Here is a 27,625-nt window from a genome sequence, read left to right as displayed (position 1 = left end):
GAAAAGAATGCCTCCACTGTCCTACAGGGCACATACCTAAGACTTCAGTTTTGACTATGGAGTTGTCACATGCAGGTGTGAAGAATGCAGACTGACACTAAGGGAAGTGAGCAGCAAATTCCTCTTGCTCATACCTGCCTGGGAGCTCTCTGTGCTCTGTCCTGTGTGTGTGCAACTGCTGCATGGTGAATAGGCTTGCAACTCAAACTGGTGGAAAGCCTTCCATGGTGATATTATCATGTACCACCTGGCACGTTTTCAGAGTCGTCTACTTACTTATGTGTGCAAAATGTGTGTCCCAAATCTAGTTACATTTTCTCAAATGTGTGGTGGTGTTTGGAGCATAAGCACAGCATCCATTATATATTTCCTATGTATAGCAAAGGAATCCCTTTTGCTGTTATGGGTTGGGCTGTACATTTGTTCCATAAGGTCAGTTTGGACACTAGTACCCTTTAAAAGAAGCTGACAGGAGATTCTGCATATGGACTGTGATTTTCTGAAGCTGTTTTTCATGACTAAATAAATATACTACTTTAAAATGTAGTGATTTTATGGAATTTGACGTAGGTCATGTAGATACTCATGAAATACCATCTTGTTAAATCAAATTTCTTGGCTCAACTTGAGCTTTTTTTTTTTTTTTTCTTTTGCATAATGTCATGTATATTATACTGTGAATTTTTAGTTCACCAGGATGTACAAAATCTTCCTGTATTGAAATTAAGGCTCTGTGAGGAGTTTGGCAGATTGTTTTGTAATGCAGGTCATAATCAGAATTCACTAGTCCTGGGATAACCCTTTACTTGTAAATAGAGTATTAATAAAATTTTGAAAATAGAAATTTGGAGTAAAATTTGAAAAGTTTGGAGTATGCTGTAGGTCTGAAGCCATGACTTAGTATCTTGAGACCACACTTCTTAAATCTAATAGAATGTAAATTTTCCAACACTCTGTTTAGGAATTCTTCCATTTTTTCAGTGTTTAGCAATGACTTCCTTATGAAAAGCTGGTGTGTAACTTTATGCTGAAGACAGTTCAAAATTAAATGCTATTTATAAAAATCTTATTCCAAAGTGAATTTGACATGCTTCCTCTTTTTTTTTGTCTTGGTGTCTTGCCCAGGTATCGTTCTTCTTGTTCATCATTTTCGTGGTGTACACCATGCTGCCCTTCAACATGAGGGACGCCATAGTTGCCAGCGTGGTGACCTCTGCGTCCCACACGATCGTGCTGAGCGTCTGTCTGTCAGGTACAGCCGATGTGAAGGAGCACTTGGTCTGGCAGGTAGGTGCTCTCTGCAGTTAATGATTGATTACCTGTGCGTTGAGTTGCCTGGTTCATGAGCCAGGAGTGCCTTGGTGGGTGCTTGGGAGTACAAACTTACTTCTGTCTTGATTTCTGAATTGCTAATTCATGGATAATGCACTTTATCATAATGAGGGTGTCATTAATGTTATGTCCTCCTGAATTACACATGAAAGTGGTGGAATCTACAGCCATGTAGCACTTACCAATGTGGAAAATGAAATTGCTTGAAAAAGTATGTGATGCAGCTGTACTGTGCTAGGTGCCCTACCCCTCTGGTTTGTAAAGAATGTTGTTCATCTCCTTACCTCATTAAGGCCTTACTTCCAACACCAAGGATTTTTCCAAGTAGCAAAATGTTATCTTTGACTTTGTTCCTTTGAATATGCTCAAGTCAGCAGGGTTAAATTTCTGCTGTGAAGACGTTGTACTCTACAAGTCTGCTCTAGGTCTTGCCCTCCTTCTGTAGTTCTCAACCCTTGATAGGAATTTTACTGCCTCATCCTGATTGGTCCCAATGATTGAATGAGTCTGGCTGGCTCCAGACTCCATGACATTTTGGGAACCCATCTGTGTTTGCAGTTGTGTCTTAGATTGTAACTCAACTTTGATAATGCACCACATGATCCTGCAGATTAATAATTTGTACAAATCCAAATATTAGGAGTTGTTTTTCTTTACTCTTTTACAGAAGATATTTAAATGGTGAATTATTACAGTTTTTGTTGTAGTGCTGTGAAGATCCCAGCAGACATTGATAGAAATGCGTATTTTTTAAGGAAAACATAGGATTTCATTCTGAAAAACAAAGACATGTTTGGTTTTTTAGTATAGTTATGCCATGTTAAGGAAACAGATTTATTTTAACTTGTGCATCAAAATGATACCGAATCTTTAAACACATTTTTATAAACATACTAATAGAACAAGAAAGACAGACGTTATACTATTTATTATGAGTAGCATTAAGAACAAAGCAAATAATAGTTTTGACTTACCTTTTGAGATACTTATGGCTTACTTTGAGAAACACTATGCCTCAAAGTGATTTTACACAAATGTCCTGCCTTGTGATTTGTTTTTCAGGAAAATACATTTTATTTCCAGTTATGGCTTCAGGAATGTGTTCTATGGAATACTGAAATTGAAGTTTGGTGAACAACATGTGTTCTGAGATGTAACTCTCTGTAGAAATTTTAAATTATGAGCAAGCAATTATTGCTTTTCCCTTCCTGATTTGGATTAGTTGAGTGTCTTGTTGTGAAGGTTGTGAAGTTATGCTGTATATTAAGCAAGAACTGTGGTCATCTGCAGTTAATATAGTATTTAAATAATTCAGTAATACAGTTATTGATATTTGTAGTGGAAAAAATCAGGGAGAATATTACTCTTCAGTTTTTTGTTAACCTATGACTTTTATTCTGGGCATTTATACACTGCTAAAGCAGTATTAATGTTTGCCACTCTTCTAAAATTGTTTTGGGTTAAAGTTGCCGTTTGCAAAAAATATTTGTTTTTCTTGCCTCTCTAGACCATTAACATTTGGTATATCGAAAAGAATACTTTCAGAAGATGTTGTATTTTTAGACACATCGCCTCTACAGAATCAAAACAAATGAATCACAGTCTGTGAGGCAAAACTATTGTCTTTCATCTCTTCTTTAACTTCCTGTTTCATTCAGAAAGAGTGGCAGTCTTTCCACTGTTTGTAAATGTGTTAAGAATGTTTAGTTTCTGCGTTGTTCCTAGTTTTCTATTCTGTCTTTGTAAAATGTGCTAAGTGTTATGAATAGCTTGGCAGTTATTGGAGGTACCGAGTGCACTGCATTCTTGTGAATTTGTGGGAAGAACTGAATGATGCTCCCTAATTCCATTTCATTTGCCCTCTGTACATTTTTAGATTACTATTGTTTATACTTTGGAGTGTAAGCAAAAAGTGTCTGATTTGAAAATTGAGAGGACAAATAAGGGCTTAGGCCAGAGATACTGATGGCACTAAAAAGAGAAATACCATTTGTCAATGATGTACCTTAGGTTCATATAGGATATTATAGTATATATATCTTATATATATTGTTTCTTGTATATATATTTATATCTTGTATATGTAGCAAACATCCTTCAGTAGAGAATACCTGCGTCTTCCTTACAATTGCTTCCTATGTTTTGAGACTTCCATTGTATCTTCTCTGAGCTTTCTCTTGACTGAACAACCATCTTTCAGTCTTCTCATGTCAGGTTCTCCTGCCTTGTAATGTGTTTGATAGGCCTTTGCTGGACCTTCTTCAGTTTCTCAGCATCTTTCAGTGACTGATTGGCATCCCATAGCACTTCAGAAGTTAATCATACCTTCAGTGTATGAGAGAAAAATCGATGTCCCGAAGCATCTGCTCATTTTGAAATCTGGCAGAGCCTGTCTGACTGGTTTTGTCATTCCCTTGTTATCCTCTGCAAGATTTTACATCAAAAAAGTGGCTTCCTTAAAGCTGTAAAGCTTAGGGTGCTCTTGATCCAGGGTCTGTTGCAATTACAGATGCTGAGATGAAGCCTCCTGCTGGGTTAAGAAGGATTCTTCAACAGACTGTGCTGGTTGCATGAAGTAGTCTCTGTTTGATCTACATGTCTCGGAGAGAGGGAACACACCTTGGTTTAAACTTCGGGAATGATGGAGATGCGCTTCCATAAGCCTTCATATTTTTTCCATGGCTGTTGAGCGCCACTGTTAGAATTCTGTTCATCTTTAGTATTAGGAATTAGTCTAGCCTTGTCATGCAGCTTCTGGATCTCATTTTTCTGGCCGGTAGGCTGACAGACCCAACAGGATCCAATTTCTGTTCCTTCCATGGGAGTGCTTGTAGACTATCATGAATTTGCCTCATAACCTTTTTGTCAGTAAAATAAACGAGTTGCCTGCTTTTGCGCTAGCTAAGCCTTCCATCACTTTCACAGTTGTTCTTTGAGTCCTCACTTGTGCTTCGTCAACATCTTTCTTGCAGCGTGGGCATTTGCCTTCGCAGGAGCGTGCCAGGAGCAGCCGCAGCCGTGCCAAATGCTAATAGGGACCGGCTCTAACAGGGGCCAGGGGTACAAAGGGGTCAGTGTGCTGCTGTGCCCATCAGCACAGCGAGACACAAACGCCACAGTGAGACATCCGGCTCAGCCTCCCCGCACGCTCCTCTGGGCAATTCCCTGCACAGCTGCGGGAGCTCTGCCGGGAAGGGGGGAAAAAGACTCCTGTGTTCCAGCCGCAGTTTATGAAAAAAAAAAAAAAAGACTGTGTATGTATGCTTTGGGGTTTTTTTCTGTTGAGAGTTTTAATCCTAACCTTTACAAGGCGCACGGTTTGGAATCTGGGACTCTGCCCCCTCTTTCCAGGTGAGAATCCTGCTGCCAAGCAGAGGATGTTGTTCTGTGTGCTCCAGGACTGCTCTAAGAGAACAGGACTCTAATTCTTCTGTACAGGCATTTGGCTCAGAAGACTTTCACAACTTTAACATCCCTTTCAGTTATTCCTGGAATGGAAAGTATTTAACTGCCATCTCTTCCTATAAACACATAACCTGTTTTCCCCCAAACCAGAACAGATTCTAATCAAATACTTGTGTTTTTCCTGTTCTGCTATCAGCTAGTCAGCCAGTCTGATCTCTAAAATAGACTTGATACTATCATTAGAGGTACTTTTTTTCTTAATCTGTTAAAAAAAAGAGGTAACCAAAATAATTGAACATCCTATAAGCTTCCATTTTTCTTTTCCCCTATGATTTATGTGAGGAGTCTGATTTTTTATTTTAGTCTTTTAGTTTTACTTTCTCAGCAAGCAATATTGGTGCTCTTGTAATCATTTTTCATGAGCTGTGTCTAAGTGTTTTCCAAACCTTGGCTAAATCACTACGAACTCCTTTTTTACTTTTTTTTTTATTTCTAAAGTAGTGTTTTTTACCTTAGAGGATTTTTTTGGTGGCTTCTTGCAGCCCTGTAAAAGGGGTCACTTTTAAAGGCACACAATTATAGCTAGGCAGAATGCATGTGTGCATACATTCAACTTCATATTGGCTTTGGACTGTGTTCAGGAATGCATACAGCAAAAGGAAATAATTTGTAACAACTTTTATGAAAGTCTTTGTTTGTGTGATCTCATAGCCTTAAGATAATATTCTGTTGGGATGGAAGAAAAACAAATGCTAAATGAAAAATTTATTTTCAGAAATGTTTGTATTGGGAAATTCCACGGCTTCATCCACAAGATGTGTATTTTTCATCAGATAAGCTGCTCTTACAAAATTAAAAATCAATGGCTATGGCCTATTCAGGAAAAAAAAAAAAAAAAACAAACAAGAGTGAACTAAAAAAGGGAATTAGCTTTATTAAAAAAAAAAATCAATTTCTTCATCACTACACATCTTGAAACAAATTATACCAAAAGCTCATCATCAGAAGTGTAGCATCATTTTCAAAGATGGACAACTTTGGTTTTCATCTTAACAATATATGCCTTTTTCAGTTTAGAAAACTGAAAAACTTAGAACTAAAGTGCCTTACAACACTTAAATCAGTGTTCTAAACAAAAGGTGTATGCCTTTTGCAATATATCATGTAAAAGGCATGTACCTTTTGTTTAGAACACTGATTTAAACTAATCTGTTAATTTAGTAAATTTAAGAGGTGAGGATATTTACAAAAGCTGTTTTATGTAATAGACTGGCACAGGAGAAAAATAAAAATAAAAAGCACCAGTATTCGTTGGCTTATAAAAGAAGAAAATGTACAGCTCTAGGGCTCAGAAATAGAGTAGAAATTGGTTTATGCTGTTATCACACAGTGCAAGAAAAAAATCATGTTTATTAAAAAAGTCTGGGAAAAAAGCCCATGTCTTTTAGTACATCCAGTGCTGTACAACCCCTGAGGCTGTAAAGCTGCACAGTGAAAGTTGAAAGCACATAGGAACTTCATTCAATCTGAATGTCAAAATGCTCTTACTGAGGGCTGAATTTATCCTTTTTCCTTGAATACCTTTACTTTGAGGGAAATGAGGAAGGGTTATTTGTGAAGGTAAAGCAGCTTAAGCAACTCCTGCTTTCTGCTGCTCGGTTTCACGAGGTGAATCGCTGTTGTTCCTGCTGCAGGTGTGGAGGGCAGTGGCTGCCATGGAAGGAGGGAGGCTCTATTCCTTGTACTCCTTGTAGCAGCAGCTGCCACCGGCCTGTACCTCGTGCCTTTTCCCCTCTGCCCTCCCCAGCCCAGCAGCAGTCTGGCTTAGCACATTGTGCAGCAGCTGGGAGCCTGCAAGGCTCTGTCCTGCATCGCACAATGCAGCAGGCGTATTTCTCATTATTGCACTTTTTTTTTATTCTTGATTCTATACTTTATCTAGGCAGATATTGAAAGGCCATCTGCTGTGGGTTTTTAACTAATTTTCACCATCAGCAGATGTACTTTGTGTTTCACTCATTCTTTAAGATAATCTGTGCAGTTTGGATGTGCTTATGAAGAGGCCACTTGCCTACAAGAGTATAGATACGTAGGAGAATGTATAATTGCATTTCAGAGTATTTAAACATAAACACAGAATATGAATGTCTTCCAAAAAGTCCCTGAAGCTGTAAAGGGAAGATCTGTAATACTTAGTGTGATGGAAGGTTCAGCAAAGTCCTAGAATTGTATTGTGAAATGAAATCGTGTGCAGGTGGCCACGTGGGTTTTCAAAAGCACCTTTTACCTGCAGCCCAAAGTCAGCATCTAAGAAATGCATAGAAAGTAGTCCTGGTGAGATGTGTAGAAAATCATCAAAGTACAGAAGATAAATGATAAATGCTTCTTTTTTTTTTTAAGTCGTGGAAATATCTGCGTGAGTTCTCAAATAGCTCTAGTTAGCATTTATTCTTAAGCTTTACTGAAAGGATTAGATTGACATTTGTGTTAACTTTATTTACAATAATATTTATATCAGCAGATCAGCAGTGAATATTTGTTTATCACTTTCATACTACTTTAGCTTTTCGTGTTCTAAAAATGACAATTTCTTGTAGCAATTTTTAATTTTCCAAAATATAAATTAATTTGCTGAACAAACTCCTAGTCTTTCAGTCTGTCCTTGAAATTATAAAATGTCTGTGTCAGAATGCTCAACCTTGAGGCTACTATACTGCCAAAACTGTAAAAAAATTAAAACATATTAGGAAATTCCAGTACTTCTAGGCTCAAGCAGCAAATAAACTGTCACCTATACAACATACTTTTGGCAAGGGGGTTGTACTCCAGATCCTTCTAGAGATGACTTTAATGTATATAACTGACCAGTAAAAGGTTAAACCCCTGAATTCAGAATTTGGTAATACTGTCCATCCAGATAATTTTTCTTGGGTAAAGAATATTAGTTACTTCATCTGGGTTAGTTTTGCTGATTTCCTTCTGTTTTCACAGATGCTGGCCAGCCTTTTCAGTTACATATTACTTTTACAGATTGGTATTTTTTGTTAAATTTGTTGTGAGTTAGTTCTTTTCGTATTGCAGCTGGAACACTTAATTCTGTGAATGATACTCACTCTAGGCATGATGCTTTGTCATTTCATGTACTCAAAGAATTACCGTATAGCTCTACATATCATTTGGAAGAATTCTGTAGAAGAAAAATAGCTTTCCCTATCAATATGTGAATGCATATCATCCTGTCAGCCACTTCTAGTGCAATATAAAATATGGATCGGGAGCCCAAACACCTGTTGTTGTGTAGAGAAGACTTTGGTGAGTCAGAATCCCCCTTGCAGTGGTTCAAGACCCCATCTCTTTGTAGGTGCCTGCTGTAGCATGTGATCTTTCTATTTGTCATTGGAGCCCCTGCCATCCGTCAGTGCTAAGTAGAAGTATTCCTCTTCCAATCATCTTCCAAAATTTGCACTCCTGTGCAAATGTCAGTGCATGTTCATACAAGTCCCTGAGTAGTCCTTGTTTCGTTCAGCGCACTTCCCCATGTGTTGGCTGCACAACTGCCTTAACTGCAGCCTCCGAGTGCCCATCTTGTAGGTCCTGTGATGGAATCAGTTTATGCTCCCAGATAAGCATGTGGAAGCCAGGAGCAAAGGAGGTAAACTTCTGCCACGTTTTAGGTTTTTTTCTTAGCAGCTGCAGCTGTGCTACTGATAAAAGGGGAGCTGTTCCTGGCCCTGGAGCTGGTAGCACAGCTTTTCTTTACCTGCCTAAACTCTCTCCCCTTTTCCCTTCTCCAAACACGATGGTCAGGTGTCAGCTTCTTCCAAAACACTCCTGACATATTCTGTCCTCTAAGACATGCCAAGACTCTGGGAAAATACTGCTTTGCCCAGATCAAAATGGTGCTAGTGAGCAAGGTATCAGCTATACAGAAGCAATGATCAGAGAATTGAGAACTGCCTTCCACTTTGGCTTAACAGCAGAGGTACAGCTGGAGGACATCGCCTGCAAACCTTGAAGTAAACCTGGATCTGGTGCTGGGTGATATTGTTTAGTGGATTAGGGCTACAGTGGTAGTGCTGAGTGGACTGCCAGTTGGACTGGATGATCTTGTAGGTCTCTTCCAGCCTTGATGAATCTATGATTCTGTGAATCCTTCAATTCCTAATTCTTCACGGGGATTGCACCTCTGGAAATTGCACTGCATATTCTTTCCCCTCTCAAGGTATATGTATTCCTACACACCCAGTGAGTGGCATCATCATTTGTCATTTGTGGGCCTGAGAAGAAATTGTGTCTCTCCTGTGCCTCTCTCTAGTTGTGTGTAATAAATTATGTTTATCTGCCATCAGTTTAGAACTGTTTCTGGGTATACTAAAGACTGTATGCTGCATATTTGCTGCAAAGGTCACCTGCCTGGACTCTGCTAGCTCCTACCTGTTTCTGAGTGGGGCTATGAGTTACAACTCTGATTGCAGCAGTATGCAAACAGCAAAGGCTGTAGTTTATCAGACATAAAGTTATGTTCATGAATCTATTTGCAGTTTTGTTTTCTTTGTTCCTTTGAGGATATATTTTCTCCCAGATGTATGGCAGTCCATCAGCTCAGAAGCCACAAGAACACAGGTCTGAAGTAAGCAAGCTGTCTCTGTCCCAGGTTAGCTCAGGTCCACAGGCTTTGGGAGTTCAGGCTGTGTGAAAACACTTATGCTACTCTGAAAAGACAAAGGTGTGCAGAGATCTGTCTGCCTCTGAACCTTAGGCCAGCTTCCATGTCTTTGGATATACAATAGCACGGTTATTCCTAAGTCCTTTAGTCTTTTAACAAATAATTGAGACCTACCAATGCTGAAATAGCATACATCTACAGAAGATTCAAATGCTGGTGGATGCCCCGAGCTAAGGAGCTAAGGCTGATAGGCCATCATTGATGGAAGACTCAGCAGGACAGGAAACAAACACGCTAAAGGAGAAAAATCACCCTAAAGGACTCCAGCAGATGTTTTGCTTTTGATGCATGCAAAATACCAGTTACTCAAGATCCCAGTGCCTCTTGTTCAAACAGTTGTTGCCACTATGTGCTGCTGCAGAAGAGGATGAAAAGAAGGACTTGAAAGTTCATTAGTCAGTTTTAAACTGGGGAAATTTATTGCAACATTGATGAATGCAAATGAGAAGGTCAGATTCTGAAGCATGAGATTCTGAGTTCTTTGTTTTAGAAGGCAAAACTGAGTTTTGCTCCAAAGAGATAAATTTAAGCTTTGCTGTGAAGAAAATTTTTCATTTAAAAGATTTCTAATGGCCACTTAAACAATCTTCTTTGTCTTGAATACTCTCTCACATTTTATGGTCCTAGTTTCGTAGCCTCTCTGCCACAGTAACATTTCTTCAGGTTAACTACAGCAGGTTTGTCTGTCCTATTTACTAGTTTTATTTGCTACACTTTGCCCCTAGGTATGCAGACACGAGATCCTGCTCAGGTTATTTTCAGACAGGAAAAGACTGTGTCCTGATGAGCATTTACTCACATATGTACTTTTAGTAAAACTGTTGGGATTATTTGAGGAGGTTTGCAGCAGCTTGTGTGAGAGAGCTTCACACTCTGAATGCAAATAAGAGGTGTGCAATTATCCTGTTTCCTTTGGTATGTAGGTGATGAGATAGTGTTAGCTTCTGATGGAAGTCAGCTGGGGTTTTGCTGATGCTCTCTGAGCGCTGACTGCTGCTGACCTCCGTGTGCACGCACACTGCTTGGGCTGTGGAGTGAGTCATTAAAATTTGGCCTCTGGAAAGAACAGGACAAATGGTGACATGGTGACAAGGAGCAATGCTCCCAGGTGGTCTGCCTGCTCCAGCCAGCTCACACAGGCCAGCGGGCAGGAGCAGAGAGAGGAGATGGAGTTCTCCCTGTGTGACACCCGGAGAGGCTGTTGCTGTAGTGACGCTGTCCTCAGGGTCCAGCAGGGCAGCAAAGTGGTGGCATTCCAACCCCAGTTCTTTTGCCCGAACAGATTATTTAGATCCACCCATTTATCATGTTTAATTTAGTTCATAACATCAAATGCAGTCATGTTGGTTAAAATCCTTAGGGCTTATCTTGCCTTCCTCCTTCCCTCTTTCCCCTTCTTTTTAAATAAAATAAGCATAGGATAGCAATTCAAAAAGTCTTGAAAGTGGAGAAATGGCCACAATAAAAAAGAAAGTAAAGCAGAAAGGAGGGGACAGAGAAGAAACATTAAATTATCTGTGCAAAAATGGTGACAAAAGCATAAATGCTGATAAATAGGAGAAGTAGAATACTGAAAAGTTGAAAGGTGGGTAATGAGGCACCTTTAATAATGTTCTCTGTTATTTGCTCTAACATTTTGCTTTATTTGCTGTTCAGTCATCAACAATGATAGAGTTATTTTTCTGCTATCCGGTCATTTAGACAGTAAATGTTTTCCTTGGGTATTTGGAACTTTCTCACCTCAGTTCAGTTTATTGATGCTGCACCAATGATCTCTGAATTCAGAGATGATTCCCATTCTACTCTTATTGGTATTGACTGCGTCACTTCAGAATCTCTTTCACATGGTGCACACATAGTCCCTGAAATCATTATCTAGTTATTTCCTCTGAACTATATTATTTCAGCTTCTATTGAGCTGCATTTGCTAAAAATATTCTTGAGTCAAGTCCTGGGGCTGCACACAGGCAGAGCTGGCCTGCCTGGGACAGTGGGGGATCAAGCAGGAACCTTTTTAAGCATGTTCTGTGTCCTCTCTGGACCTACCTGTGCTGTCAGTCCTGGGCTTTGTCAGTAACCTTTAAGGATAGAACCTTAGAGTTCAAGGTCAGAACAAAGTACAAATAAAGATCCCACTCTGCAACCCTTTTTTTCCTAAGCACAGTCAGTGTTAAACCCAGCTCTGCATTTGAATTGCCTGGTGCAGGTCTTGAATGAGAGACTGATACTGATGCATCTTGAATGGTAAATTTCTGCCCCTTTCCCTCCTCCGAGAGGAGGAGACCACAGGCAGCAGAAGGTGTGCTGAAGAGCCATTTTAGTCCTGCTGGAGCCGCCTCAGCAGTGACTCCAATCCTGCTCGTATTACTACTGGGATAATCATTGCAGCTGCAGCCAGCTGATCCTGTCTGGAAAAAATGTGTCTCTACACAGTGGATTTGGATATTTTGGATATTTTCCTTGTCTCAGCCCTTGGCTGACATCCATTGTCTGTGCTTTCTAAACTCCACTGACTCTTAGACAGGATCAGCTGTTATTTCAATGTTGAATTAAAAGCTAATCTGCAAAAATATGAAGGAGCAGGGAAACAGTGACAGAGGAACTCCAATAACCTAAACAGAGCGAATTGGACACTCAGCTGACTTAGGATGGGATGTTTAGGAGAGGAACCAGAGTGTGGAAGAGGAGAGATCATAATGGTTTGGAGGAGGAACAAATATGGGAGAATAGATGAACAAGGCAATAAAAGCAGCTGACCGTGTGTTAAGAGGCTGTGGTGGGCACTCTTATCTGGCCATGTGCTGTCCTGTCTACCCACGCTGTTTGTCCTGTCTTCTTCTCAACCTTCATTCTGTGTGCATGGGCCTGTGTGTGTGGGGAGACCACAGAATGGAAGCCTTGTGTCACAGGGTCCCTCCCAGGTGTTGCAGTAGAGCAGCTGGAGAGAATGGAGAGGTCTCAGTACTCTCTGGTACTTCGGGGGCTGTGGGCCAGAGGGGCTCAAGGCCTGGGGCAGCTGCGCGTGTATTTTGTGCGTGTGTATCAGCACGTGTGATCACCGGTCAGGCCACACTAGTGGTGAGTGGGAGATGAGGCCATGAGCCTGGGTTGGATACTGGAGAGGCTGGAGGCCAGGTGGCTTGACTACTGGAAGAAGCAGGGAGCCCAAGCCAGACCAGAGACTGATTTGTTTGTGCAGATGGAAGATGGAAGATGATGGGCTGGCTATTGAAAAGATCTGTGGCCGGTTCCTGAAGGGATCTATAATGTCTCTATGTATGTATTCTGTGCTAAATTGCTTTCATCCTGGTCAGCCAGAGAGGGGAGCAGGACCAGGATGTTGGTGTGGCTTGTGTTTGTTCAAGTATTGCATTGATGTTTTGTTTTTCAGTCTGCATTGATCTGCGTGCTTGGCTATTGGTTTGTGTATAAATGTGTATAGATGCACTGTATGTAGTTGAGACTGGATGGATGTGGGGATATGGTGCTGCAGCAGCAGCTTTGCCTCTGTCAGACTACCAGAGTCAGAAACCTCCAGCATAAACCAGAGGCACATATTTTCAAATGGAATTCCATATGTTCATAAACAGCATTATGACTTTTGCCTAGGAAGTGGTTTTCTTGGTGAACTTGATGAAGATTTGACTTTAATATCTTCACAGTGCATAACACAGGGACAGTTTCTACTCTGGGCATCCCTTCCCTTCATATTCACACATGGGATATGGTAAGCCCTGAATCCATAAGCCATGGTCATCATGAGAAAACATTAAATTTTCATATCTCCTTCTAGGAGTTGCAGGCCTATTTATTATTGCATGGTGAGGTAGTTGGTTTTCCACTTTACATTTGCTGATCAGCATCAGGTTTCCAGGCCATCACAATGATATCAGAGTTAAAGAAGAAGAAGTGTGGTAATACTGCTCCATAATTACTGAACTGGTATGAGACCTGGCAGTGAAGGATTGCTGCAGGCAGATGCTCTGAGGGTACAGAGAGAAGGGAAAGATTTTCTGATGCAAACTGCCTAAGCAGGCAGTGCTGTCCCTAGAGAGACATTGAGCATTCAGGTAGCAGAGCACATTTTTACCCTCTTCAATGTCACTGAAAGAAATATAAGGATACAGAGCAGAGGTGAGCTCAGAGTGTTGGAGTCAAGCCAGAAAGGTTGTTATAAATTTTTGAGAAAGATTGAATATTGCTTGTGAAAAGGGATTTACAGTAATGAATGCTCTTTCAATCCCTGAAATACCTGACACAGTTCCTTATTTTTTTATTAGAAATTTATATTAGCTGTTTTTTAGTTTGTTAAAACAGCTCTAGCAAGGTAGTGGTGCCGAGATTCTCATTCATGCTAGGCTCAGTTTGGATGATTTGATATGAAGCATAATGGGTGTATCTCAGAGAACTGAGGAGCTGAGAGGTAGGGCAAGAGTTGGACTTAAGTGCTTAAAGGTGATTCTCCTCTGTGTCTGCAGTGCTTTTTTGCAGTTGTGATGTGTGTAGTTAAATTGGCTTCTTTTGCACTTCCCTTAAATAGGTCTTCCCTTCCTGAAAACTAGAACTGTTTGCCATCATGCTGATAGCTCTGAAAGTGGCACCCTTTGGTTAGCATTGACTACAAACTAGCCAAAGTCAGAAGTCTGGAGATATTCAAGAAGCATCTGGACACAATCCTGTGCTATGTGCTCTAGGATGACCCTGCTTGAACAGAGAGTTTGGGCCAGATACCCCATTGTGGTCCCTAGCAACTGTAACCTTCAGTGATTCTGTGAAGTCTGCCATTTTATTTTAGTTTTCCAAATTATAATTTCTCCTTGTAAATTGCTGGAAGCTTTCTCTGAAGATTTGTGTCTTTCTACTTCCCTCCACCTTGGTTTAAAATCCATTTTGCTTATTTTTTTCTTATTCTTTCTTACAAACCTATTTTTTGCTTCTTTTTCTGACCTAGCTGGGCCTTTAAAAATTTTTAATTTATGTGGGGTTTTTTTTTAACTCTTCAGTATAGTTCATCCTGCTTATCAGCTTCCCCTGATGGAGAGTTCATCAGCTCACCTGTGTTGCAAGAAGAATCATATTTTGCTTGTTTCAAACCTGTCATCTGTTTGCATCCCCCAGACTCTTACACTGGAAAAGACTGAACAGTTGAAGAGCTCAGTTCACCCTTTCCAGATAATTTATGATCTTATAAAACTCTGTCACACCTCCTCTGTAATTTCTTTCCCAGGCTGCGGAATTGAAAATTATTTATCTTTCCTTGTTTAGAAGCCATTCCATACCTTTGATCTTCCTTATTGCTTTTCTCTGATCTGAAGGTTTTCTCTTACACAGTATGAAAGCACAGTCTCTAAGACAGAAAATCCATTAATTCTTCATAACATGCTTGTTTAGTAAGGAAGTAGGTCGTTGTAAATTCTGATGACCCTGAATAAAGAGGAAAAAAATGACTAGCCTGATGCTCAAGGCAAGCACAAATTAGCTGAAATGTTACTGGTGAAGGAATTGAAAAATCTGTGACCTGACCCATGCAGTCTTGAGGGGTAGACTGGGAACATTTTGCTTAACAAAATGCACATGATTCTGTAGCTTGTGAAGGAGGTTCAGAAGAACTGTTATGCATTAATTAGGGTGAAGTAAGAGAAATAAATATGTTCGCTTTTCATGTCAGAAGCTAAAATGTTGAGGTCTGCTTGTACTAAAAATAATTCTAAAGGAGAAAATAGTGGTTCTGATTATACTCTATTATGCTAAGACCTGAGCAGCTAGGTTTGTTTCTGCAGGGCTGTTGCTTATTGGATTATTATCATTATTTTTTTAACAATTCCAATTTAAGAGTTGTGAAGCTGAATATGAAAAACAAAATTATACTTCTATACCCATATTACTAGGAATGTGGGAAATGAAAAGCAAAGAAGCAAAGAATCCTTCCTATACCAGGAGGAAAAAATTGATATTTCATTTTTTTCTAAGTAACTCTATTCCTCTTTAAAAAACATGTATTCACCAAAAGGACATATAAATAGAAATGAATTTTAAAAAAAAAATTAAAATTGCAGTGTATCTGAATGATAATGCAGTTACTGTCTCATTAACTGGATGCCAAAAGAAGGCAGTGATAATTGTGTAGCTGCTGCTTAGAAAAATTTCAGAATGTATTATGGATGTTGTGCCTCATCCTGACAAAGTCAGTTCACAAAAGAGCAATAAGCACTGTCTCAAATGAGTGTTATGTTTCAGATATTAAAACCTTCCCTTAACAAGCATCCAAGACACAGATCAAAGTAGAACTACAGTGGATATGAGCTTGAAACTCATACATATTTTCTTGTACTCAGGATTGCAGATCTGTTCCTATTTTGGAAATGAGTTAATTCCAGTATTTTTCAGGGAAAGTTCATGGTATGTTCTGTGGTGTTCGGCATTTTAGCAGAGATAAAATGCTTTGCATTATGTGATGTCTTGACAATATTAGTGCCTGTATGTGTGTATATATAATATGCAAAACTATATATATAATGTACAGAATATAGATAAATACATAATTTTTCTCCTCTTCTATACATGTTTTTTTAATAGCAAATCAAAGACTCTGGACTATACTGTTGTGTTTCAGCTGTGGTTAGTGAGGTTTTTTGATTACGTTTGTGTCCAAGTGCCTTCCATTTTATTTCAGTGAGTCCAACTGGAATTAAACACATCTCAATATCACAGGACATTTTTGTAAGTCTGAACCCAAGTACAGGAGCCTTCTTTTCACAAATTCTGTTTCTTCATCAAGTTCTTGTACTTTGCCATGATGTCAGCAATGGACCATCAAGTTGGATAGCTTAAATAAGCCATAGCTTAAATCACAGAGCATGTGAACACTGAGTGCTGCCTCTGAGAGGGGCACAACAGGCTTGGACAAGAAAGTCATGTGTATACCTCCTAGAGAGGTATACAGAGGTGTATATATACACACACACATCTATGTGAGACTGTCGAGGTTCATTTTTCTTTTGCTGCCGTTTCCAGTGTTTAAGGGAGGAGGAGAAAGCTGTGGTAAGGAACGGTGCTAAAACACAGTGTACATGGAAAACTAATAATTTATTTTTAAAAGTTGTTAAGTCTCCTACACTGTTGAACTTATATAAGCAAGCTCTTGGAAATAGAACAGCAAATATGATTAATGCTGTTCTGGGTGGTTTTGTTTTCCCCTTTCCCTATAGTGTTGTAGAGAAATTAAAAAACATTTAATAAAAAGTTAATTCTCCTCTGCTTCTATGAAGTTTGTTGAACTGGATGAAAAAAGAAAACAAATCCAAAGCTATATTCAGTTACATAAATACTTTAAAACTCTGTGTTTTACAATGGTAGAGGAGTAATAACATTTCATCAGTGCCAAAGTGCCATGTTACATTGCTTTGGGATTCAGAAGAGCTGACCTGTGTCTCTCTGGCTTCGTCTCTTGAAGTCCTCTTGATTTATTTGAAGTCCTTTGAAGTATCATCTTTATGCTCCTATGCCTCCATTAATTCCATTTCTTTATTGGTTAAATGCTAATTTTAATATGTGGGGGTCATACAGTTTGACCTCAAGCATCCTACGTTACATTTGTAGCATGAGGACAATTAATGCAAAGGAAGAGCTCAGATCTGGAGTGGAAAATAACATCTTGCATTTGGCCATATTCTTGTCTATTCTGAACAGATCTGATGAATATCATTATGTATTTTAGGATCTTTCATATGGTACATAAAAAATCATCTTGCTTTCTTAAAGTTTTAAAAAATTCAATATAACTTAATGGGTTTTCTTATTGTATTTTGTTTGTTGTCTCCACCTGCACTGCGGGCAATTTAATTACTTTGCACCTGAAACATGAAGCGTGTTTTATCTTCAGCAAGAGCCTGAAATCGTTATAACCTTTATTTTTCCAGGGCCAGAAAGTACCTTAGGGTCTAAAGTGTGCTGTTCAAGTAGAAGTAAAGACTAATGTGTAGATTACAGGGCCAGAAGGAGCTGCAGGGATCATCTGGTGCCACAGTGTTTCTGAGATCAATATTGTGTTCCTCACCTGACAATTCTCATCAAGGTTTTTTGGCCCCCTCCCCATGCAGTTAGTGTTGATGGTGATTGCCTTTGACAACCCTTGAAAGCAGCACAGAAAGAAGAAAAGCGAAATCTGTTTCTGCTGGTCTATCCCAGAGCTCCCAAAGAGCCTTTCTGTACCCACTCTGACGCTGCTCTACCTGCTCTTCAAAACCCAGACTGATTTGTGTCTGAACATGGAGGAAATTCGATTCCAACTTGTGAATGGACTTTCCCGTCGTCATAAAGGCTCGGAGACATTTGCCATGACCTGGGTCATGCTGACCTTAATTAAAGACCAAATCACCTTGTCTCAGCTAACGTCACACACTATTTTCACGGTCCCTTGCTGCAGTAGTTCCTCAGAAAGCTAGCAACTGAGCACAGCACAGGCAAGGGAAAGACATGCAGTTAACTTGTTTCCAAAACATCTTTATTCAAATGTGATTTGAATTTCCTCAGTTATGGAAACATTTCCCATGATATGATAGAAGTTCCTGAAACTACCATAAACATGCTAGATGGGAGGAAAATCTGGAGTATTTAATTTGTTTATTTATTTTTAACAGCAGTAACATACATGTCTCATCCAAAATGCAGCACATTAAACTTAGTCATTTTCCACCTACTCTCCCTTTTGTGTTGTTCTTTTTTTTTTTTTTCCCTGCAGCTCCTGTATTTAATGCTCTTTTGTGTAACCTGTAAATTTCTTCCTTGCCTGGGGACCCACTCTGGCATGGCATCAGGGGCAGGCTGCCTGGGGCTCACAGAGGAGAGGGGAATGCAGCAAGGGGAAGGGCAGTGTCCTGGTGGGGCACCACCTTCTCCTGTTTCCCCAGGGAAGGGACTCCCAGCCAGCAGGCACCACTGCATCCATCACGTGCTCCAGAGCAACATGGTTGGCAGCTCTGTAATCTGCTAAATTTGTTCCACTTTTTCCTGTCATGGATGTATCATTAATTTTCTTTGAAAAACAAGGATTGTGAAAAAGAGAGGTTGTTTAATGGAGGGTGAGATATAATATTTTTTGATATTTCAAATATCAAACTATTAAAACAAGCAGAAAATGCCGAATGTGCGGAGCATAAAAATTATTTATGTGCCACAAAGTATTCATTTTGGGAAATGTTTAACCTCAGGATTCATCTTGTCTTTAACTGTGGGGGGTTTTCTTAGACACGTCCATGACATGTCCATGGTGTTTTTATAACCACCTTGGTCACCACCGTATTTTAAATCACCATCTTGATTTGCTTTGAATATTTCTCCCAAGTATGAGTAAAATAGAAGTTAACAGAGTGAACATAATATAAACATATTTTAAAATTTTATACATTTCTTTCTACTGCAAGATAATTTATCAATAATTCTAACAATTTTTTTGTTTTTCTATCTTCTGTTACTTGGCAGTAACTCTGAGTTACTCAGTCCTTAATTATCCATCTGACACAAGTCTCTAGTTGGGGTATATTAATTTTGTCCTTCATACGTAATAGAAATTTTCAGTGTATTGCCAACTATTGTTCTATAGTTTGTTTATTTTTATATGGGTTTTTTTTAGCATATGAAATTATAATTTTGTGGGTTGTGAGATGGTTTATTATTAATAATTTTGCTGGAATTGACTACTGGTGGTTGTTTAGATTTATCCCTTGAGCATTTTCAAACTGACTCTAAGCATGTTGCTCGTGGTAAGTTCTGTATTAAATACTAAATTAGTGTTGAAAGACTGGTAGAGAATAATTTAAATATCAGATTAATATTGCCCACAATATATAATAGCAGGCAAGCCTCTAAAGAACTTATGGAAGAATAGACTGCTGAATAAATGGTTGTTAAATCCAGCTAGATCTTTCTTGAGATGCTTTTAGAGTAAATTTTAATTTGCTTTTAGTGCACAGTTATTAAATATATTAATGAACTGTTCTAATTCTGTTTTTGTGTTTCACTAGTTTAATTCCTGCTAACTCTTTGAATATTCTTTGACCATTGTGATAATTGTTTAAAAAAATCTTATTTTAGGTGCCATTCATTTAATCATTTATTGAACACATATATTGTTCAACAAGCAAGAAATGTCAAAAGTCCTAGTAAAACCTGCAGTATTTAAAAGCATGGAAGCACTCACTGTCTTTGCGCTTAAATCTGAGTATTGATTTTTAAAATCTGGATAGATTTTGGCTCCCTCTCATCTGATATTTAGTAGATGTGAGCCAATCACAAAAAACAAATAATGTCATTTCCATGCCTGTAATCTGCTAAAACTGCTCTTGGAACCCAGCTAGTCTAATAGCTCCTTGTAAAAACCTGCTTAACATCCCTTATTTTTACCTATTGGTTGTCTGGATTATCTGTGAAGAAAGAAAACCATAAAGATATTTCATTTAGAAGCAGTACAACTTTGATACTGTGTGCAAACAAACAGAATTTTACTCCAGACTTACTTTCCAGAGTCTAATAAGTAATTTTTTATGTTGGGAAGGTGACACAAAGTTGAAGCAATGTGCATGACAGAAGTAACTGCATGATGTCTATATGTACTTTAAGGGGGTTTTCTGACACAGTTCTACATCCATTAAGCATGTTTGGCCTGAAAACAAAAGGTTCTGTGTACAAACACTTAGAAGATTATGAGCTTTCAGGTATTAAAAAACAAGGCAAAAATAACTTTGTAGTATTTTTTAGCACTTTCCTTTGCTCTATAAAAATGTTTTTGAGCTTTAAATACAGGAAATCCCAGAGGAAAAGCATTTTCCTTTGTAGCATTTGAGTTAGTTACATTCCTGGCATACATGATGCAGAACCACTGTGCCAGATTGCTACTTTTGATGGGTTAGAGGAATAAAAATATAAAGTCTGTTTTTGAATTTCTCTTGTTGCTTGGCAGTTATGGCAGCATGGGGCACAAATCTGATGGAAAGTCAGAGGTGCAGCAGCTGCACTTCAGTGGAAATTGCTTGATCCATTGGCTGTGTACATTTTCATTACACTGGCATGGTTCATTGTTACATCCTGACTGCTACTGCCCCTACCTGTGCGTGTGGGGCTGCATCTGTAGTGCTTTGGCTGAAGCTACAGCAGGCAGCCAGCACCTGTAGGCAGCTGGGTGGGACACCCTCCCTGCTCACTGTTGGGACAGCTTGCTCCAGCTGAAGGGCAGCCTGGTCACCAGCCACACTGGCTGGAAGAATGTTAGGGACAATACTGTCCTTTCTGCAAGCTCTTCTCTCCACACATTTTTTATCTTGCTCCACCCCTTTTGAAAGGAATAAACCACTACTGTGTGTAATACTTGAGGTATGGTCATGTTACACTTTGTAAAAGCAACGCTTTTGGTTCAATGCTATGAGCTACATCAAGCAGTTCCAAGCCTGGATAGTTTCCAGTATGGCAGAAGTGGGATTCAGGGTAAACTACACTCGTGATCCTGAAGTAATTCTCTGAGAATGCTTTGTATAACTCAGTGATTTACCTCAAAACAGAATTGTATGACCACGGTGTGCAGCTTCAGCTCTGTCCCAGAGCGGGTAACAGCATCACAGCATGTTTTTTGTGACATCACAAGGAACATCTGACAATCAGAATTAAGGGTAGGCAAGTGGTAATAGGATTGAGAGTTATCTGTACTGGAGCATGTGATTTAATTTGGGAAGGGCTGCTGGGACACTTAATGCTGTAGTGTGCTGGCAGTGATAAACGACCACTGCTTTACTGTTGAGTTTGGTGTCCTTGGTCAAAGAAATTTGTGCCCTGAGGCTTTCAACACTGGGGCTTTGGGTTTTGGTCTTGCAGTTGTGTGGTTAGCTGCCTGCCACACAGATCCACCTTGAAAGGATGTGTAGTACAGTTTGTAATACACCAGTGTCTCTCAGTCATGCCCCTTAGTTGCAGGCTGTATAACTGATTTGTAGTGTTTGCCTTTTAGTATATGGCAGTGCAGCTCATTATTTGCTAAAATGATGTTTCGTTTAAGCTTTTACCAAACTAATAAAACAACGCTTTTTAAGCAGGATGTGTTTTGATTAAGATGAAGCAACCATTATTCATCAATTAAACAGTTTAGATGTGAGTTGCTTCTTAGTATTGTAGGTTTTTTTGACAGCAGTGTTAACTGTTTGATCATTAAAAAATATTTAGGATTAGATAGATATAGATATATTTTTGGTAGTTTTAGAATTTTATCTTTTCTGGTATTAAATGGGTCATTTGTTTTTCCAAACTAAATCTAGCATTTTAAAGTAGAAATATACTTTTATATTAAAAAAATCTCCATTGTTTGCAAACATACCCTAAGTTAAATGGAAATTAGTGAGAGATTTGATGACTGTATCTGTCTTTTTGTGTTGCTTAAAAAAAGTTTCAATATATTTTGTAATTTTGCTTTCTTAGGGAAATAAGTCTGAAAGTAAAAAAAACCAAAAACTTTCCTAGGAACTAGCACTGATATTAGTCAAAACTCTACTTTGCTTATCATCTGTACAGTTTTAAGGTTGAACTTATTAGTACTTCATGTGACAGTTCATGAACTTTTGGATTTTCACCAGTATATGGGTATACAATGAAAACTGTTTTGCACATATATGCTAAAGCTGATAGTTACAATTCTATTTTATTATAGTCAAGTAATTTATTCTGCAAGATGATCCACAGATGTAACTTGTTATTCATAAAAGCTTATAAAAAAGCAATGATTGAAGCCCAAGTTTGGAGACATTGGTGAGTTCTAGAAATGATTATATAGATGCAACTCTTCAGCATTAATCCATGTGAAACATTCCTGGTGTGTAATTACAGTACCTGGAAATTATGTTTTTAAAAACTATAAAATGCTTCGATGCACATTTATTTTGTAAATAGAAGATACTTTGATGAAACATGGATGAAACTTGATGTGTTAATTGACCAGAATGTTCCCATTGAGGGGTCTCCACTATGGAAAGAGGCTACATAGCATTGACATTATGTCCTCTTCCTGCCTTAATGTGCTATTTTAATGTGTAGCAAATAGAAATATATCTCATGAATTCAATCTTCCCTGTCATTGCTTGTTTATAAAGTTCTTATTATGTTTTCAATACCTGAATCCAGTGAAATTGCTTGAAAATATTGAAGGCAGTGAACTGAAGTTCATGGGTGAGTCATATTATTTTAGTGAAAATTGACTGAATTGAATGGCATTTCTTTTCAGAGCTCTTTGCAAGGAAGCAAATAAGGGACAGAGCAATAGGGCTGGGGTGACTGCTCTGATCTCAGCCCCACAACACTTGAGCAAGGCAAGCTCAGAGACCATAACCAGGTTCAACCAAGAGACAAAACCTATATAAAGCAAAACCACGGTAAGGAGACAGGTGCAAGGTCAAGCCAGAAAGCCCATCCATAGGTCAGGATCACATCCAGCAGTTTATGGGCACATTCCCAGTGACAAGGCAGGGCTGAGGTCAAGCCAGTCCACAGCTCAAGGGTGTCTGTGGTCAGGCACAGCTTGGCTGGAGACCAGCGTTCCTCCAGCCCAGCACAGGCAGGAGTTAAAGGCCCCAGTGTAGAGGATGTCACTGGAAGACCCAGGTGAGGCTGGGGAGGTCTGCCAGGGTTTTGAGTGTACTCAAAACTCTGCCACATCACCTACTCCCTCCTCAGCCAGTCATTTCATCACATAAAGGTTGTCCAGGCTTGATTTCTCCTTTATAACTCTTTGCTGGCTAATCCCAGTCACCTCCTTGTCCTTTATAGGGCTGGAAATGGTTTCTAGGAGGGTTTGCACTATCACCTTCCCAGGGATCAAAGTGATGGAACCTTCCTTGAAGACAGGAGTGATATTTGCTTTCTTGCAGAACTCAAGAACCTACCCTGGTCCCCATGAACTTTTAAAGGCAGTCATGAGGGGCCTTGCAACGATATCAGCAGGCTCTCTCAGCTCTTGGGGTTGCATCCCATCATGTCCCTGGACTGGACTGTCAACTGGATCTCTGCTGAGCTCTCTCTCTAACAAACTAATGAGAAAAATACTGTGCTGAATCTTTTGCATCTGAGGCCATTGCTAGCCATGCTGATTTAGAAAAGATGATCTGGATTCTGTGGCATGCAAACATGGCGAGAATACAAATCAAAAGAGAGTTTTTGATGTAGAAATGGCAGATAGCTTTTGGAAAAAAACCCACCAATTCTTCTTAACAAGAGAGGAAAATTATCCTTATAGATAATTTCTGATTTTGGTGGTGGTGTTGTTGTATGTAAGACAGTAGCCCAGAATGCTTCTCCAGTTTCAGAGCTAATGAAACTCCCTTTCTGTGATAAATTTTTGCTAACATAGACTGCACTTCATTTTCATTAATTACCTTCTATCTTTAGGATTAATTCAGACACTAAATGACAGTTTCCTATTACCTGGGAGTCTGAAACTTCCCGATGCAGGATGGGATGAAAGGAGGAGTGTTAAGATTGTGCTAGAGGGAAAAATACATTTTCAGGAAATAATCTCTGGGGCTCTGTAGCAGTGCACTTCCTTGGTGTGATGTCTACAAACCTTTTTATTGTCACTTGGCAGGCAATAAGCATGTTCATCATAGTGCTAATTAAGAAAGGTCTGTACATGCTGGTGTCTGGAGTGGGGATGCACCTGCCCTCAGTCATACTGGCAAATGTTGTCAACTCCACAAAACACCAATAAAAAGTCATAAAACTGTTTTCTTTCTCAGTGTATGAAGTACTTTTGATGAACATTGTTTCAGAGTATGAACAGATCAAGAGTATAAAATATTTATTTTCTGAAAAGCATGGATTTCTTTTCTGTTCATTGCTGGTTTATTCTGCAACTGGATCTGCATTTGCCTTGATAAAATGATGGCCTTATGCACAGCTTGTACCTCTGTACCTTCCTTGCAGTGCTGCCCATCTAGCTGTCTCTAATAGCCATAATATTGCTGCTCATTTCTTCTCCTGAAGAGTGCCTTGCAAGGGACCACTTTGAAGCAATTCACTGTCCATTTCTGTGTTACCTCCATGGACCCTAACTACACCACCTATTCAGTGCAAAGAAGTGGAGGTGGAGGAAGATGAAGAAATCTGTAGGAAGACTAAAGAAAGTCACAATTTTGAATGTATATATGACAGTAAATCAAAGAATCTTTAGAGTAAGCAACTGAAAAATAAAAGCAAAGGAACTGAATAAAGAAGCACTAATATAACACAGGAATTTTTAAGCCTTGCCTAGAGAAAGCAAAGTTTCTTACTCATTGCAATCCTGTTCTTTAAGTGATTACTCATTTTGTCCCTTACTTGGCATTTTAAGCAATGAAGTGTTGGGATGTTTTTTACCTGTCCTGTGACTATTGCATGCGGCTCCCATCATTTTGGTTTGGGGCCAGCATTTAAAGAGTTCTCCTGTGAGCTGCTGATCATATTCTTTCTCATGCTTCTGCTTCAAGAAGCCCTGGTGACAGGGGCCAAACCTGTCTTTGTGCTCTTGCAAAAGCCAGACCTGCTAGTGTTGCCCATCTAACTGGCCATTCAGTGACTGACCTGCCTGTCAATTTTGAAGTCTTCTTAAAATAGTCAGCTATTTTCCATGAATCCTTTTGTTTGTAGGCTTTCTCAGAAAACTGCTTGGAGAGGAGTTCTGTGTAGAATGATAAACTTGTGCTGAAATGAATTGGGAGAGTTGGAACAGCTTAGGTTTGCCAGCGCTGTTCTTCAGCATCCCACAGCTCACAGAAATATCTGATGAGCAGTGGGAATGGGGAAGGAAAGGAGTCAATTTGTAGGTTTAGAGCCACTGGATAACTGTGGGTTCCTAGCTGTGATTTTGTCTTTTCCTCAAAGAGAAAAGTATATTGAAAACCTTTCTCTGCAGAAGGTGGTGAATAAGAAGGTAGCAGCATTCGTTGATGGGATTGGGATATTCAAAGCAGAGATAAAGGGTGCCTGTTGGAGAGAACTGAGAAACACTGCCATGAATGTGTTTGAGTGGTTAGTAAAACAGAGCAAGGGTGTTTTACAGTCCCAGAGGCTAGCATGGGTAATGTCCATATACACAAATTCACTAACTTGAATTTGAGATGTTAAGTGAAGAAAAATTAACTTAGTGTGTGTGTGAATTTACAGATTTGTGAAATTGTGTTTTAAACATTACGTAATTGAAAAGCAAAGTAAATCTGCTATTCTAGGGCTGAGACCTGCTTCCCTTAGATAACACATTACTTTGCAATACATTGATGCTCCAGCAGCCTTCTCTGATTAAGAAGGGTTGGTATGTGAGAAATACTGCTCCCAGGTCTTCTTTCATGTTGTATTACTTCATATCTTCATGATGTATTGTCAAATCTTTCAAATGGCAGGCTGTACTCTTAAAAGGTAGGTTGGTTGCAGGGTGAAGCTTACTTCTCTGTAAAAGATAACTTGTATTAGCAACTGAAACTGGTAGGGTTTAAATAGGAATTTTCTTTTTGTACAGGATTATTTTTCTTGTGGAGAATAAAAAAATAGTCATTCCATGCAGGAAAAAGTCCTGTAAGTCATATGCACTTTCTGTATTGTTCATCTTGCTGCTTAGGAGCACTTAGGATGTAATTTTTCTATTATCTTAGAACATGCCAGGTTCAAAACAGGCATCTTTTATAAAGACAGACAGGAGACTAAAAACATTAGAGAGGGGAAATTGTTGTTTTTTTTTTTTTGTTGCTACGTGTGCATCAGAATTTGCAAAAAGAAATTGTATTTTCATGTGACTATATCTAATTTATCCATAGTGTTACAATAATATTCCAGTCACATTTGGGAATGAATTCAAAAATTAATAAATACGATATAACTGCAGTCATTTGGAAATTTTATTGTTTCCTTCATAATATTAGTAACTTCTCTTTGTACATTGGAAAGCCTTTCAGTTTTGCAAAGCATCATGATATATTTCAATAATAGATTCAGAGCTTTTTTGTTTCTAAAATACGTAGAAATGTAGTATACAAACTTCAAAGGAATTTTAAAAAGTGTGTTAAATGCAAAATCTGGTAGTAAGACAGAGGTGTAGGTATTAGGGAAGGTTATAATGTAAACGGCATTATTACCAGTTTAGTGACTTCTATTTGCCTTTGTCTTCACAGTATTAAGCACATTTGATTTTTGAAATGCAATCTTTGGAAGGGAAAGCTTTGTTGTTTAGCATTTAATCTTCCCTCCAGCCATCATAACCTAAAAGCCAATTCTCGTATGGTGCACAAAATTTGTAGGCTCGTTTACCAAGCAGAAATCTCTAGAGAATATCTTGAACACAGGAAAGAGTCAATTAAAATATGAGCAAGAAAATGACAGTAAGGAAATAAATCTTTTTACGTTGAATATTACATAATCATGAGCGGTTTTAAATTGTAATTCAGTTAAAATAACATTTGTTTTAGATGCACAGTAGTCGAGCTATAAAATACTTTATGGAGCTATCTCAATCCACCTTGTGATTGTGCCTGTTGTAGCTGCAATTTTGTCCTGCTATTCATTCTGCTAATTAGCATGCTTTATCAGCAATTTTGGAATCTATTTGCACCACTAAAGTTAATTAGCCAAAGTGAAAACATTTCATCTGTGCAAGTGTTTTTTAAAGCGTTGCATAATGCCTTTGTATGCAGTTACACTGGTCAGATAGGAGTTTGAAGAACATACACTTAAAAGTGTGTAATTTGTTTTAGATAGCAACTAGAGCTATGGCAGTTAACCAAACCAATTCCCCTGCCCTGCATGCGGGGTCCTTGCTTCAGCACTTGAGTAACAAAAGGACTTTCAGAGAGTCTCTAAGGACATTTGACATCCAGGTTGCAAAAATACTCAGGGAGGACAAGGCTATCACAGATAAACAATTTCTGTATGCCTGTTCAGTGAAGAAGAAATGGAAGAAAATCTCACATTAAAATCCTCTCAGAGGGATGGATGAAGGAGAGACTATATAGGTTGGTCTGAAGTAGGCCTTGGTTCCTGTCAACTGTAAGCTAGGAAATAGGAAAATAAACTTTAAAAAGTTTCTTTTTTAATAAAAAATAAACTTTGACCCTTGTAGAAGGGGTTACGGAGACTTTAGGTCTGTAAACTCAGTGTCTTCATGAGTCA

General features: G+C 38.9%; 2 protein-coding genes across 2 annotated transcripts in view; one reads left to right on the top strand and one right to left on the bottom strand.

Moving 5' to 3' along the window:
• The window catches only part of ADCY2 (adenylate cyclase 2), a 203,165-nt gene that overhangs the window by 62,685 nt on the left and 112,855 nt on the right, over nucleotides 1–27,625 (top strand). The window contains exon 3 of the mRNA XM_058041991.1: nucleotides 1,126–1,287. Coding sequence (XP_057897974.1) covers nucleotides 1,126–1,287 — 162 coding nt within the window. The remainder of the gene's footprint in view (nucleotides 1–1,125; nucleotides 1,288–27,625) is intronic.
• Nucleotides 5,721–27,625, bottom strand: part of FASTKD3 (FAST kinase domains 3) — a 160,708-nt gene continuing 138,803 nt past the window's right edge. Inside the window, exon 8 of the transcript XR_009115676.1 lies at nucleotides 5,721–5,731. The gene's annotated coding sequence lies outside the window, so the exon portion shown is untranslated. The remainder of the gene's footprint in view (nucleotides 5,732–27,625) is intronic.

The sequence above is a fragment of the Melospiza georgiana genome, chromosome 1, assembly GCF_028018845.1.
Source record: "Melospiza georgiana isolate bMelGeo1 chromosome 1, bMelGeo1.pri, whole genome shotgun sequence".
NCBI classification, from domain to species: Eukaryota; Metazoa; Chordata; class Aves; order Passeriformes; family Passerellidae; genus Melospiza; species Melospiza georgiana.
This window is presented reverse-complemented; position numbering and strand designations above follow the sequence as displayed.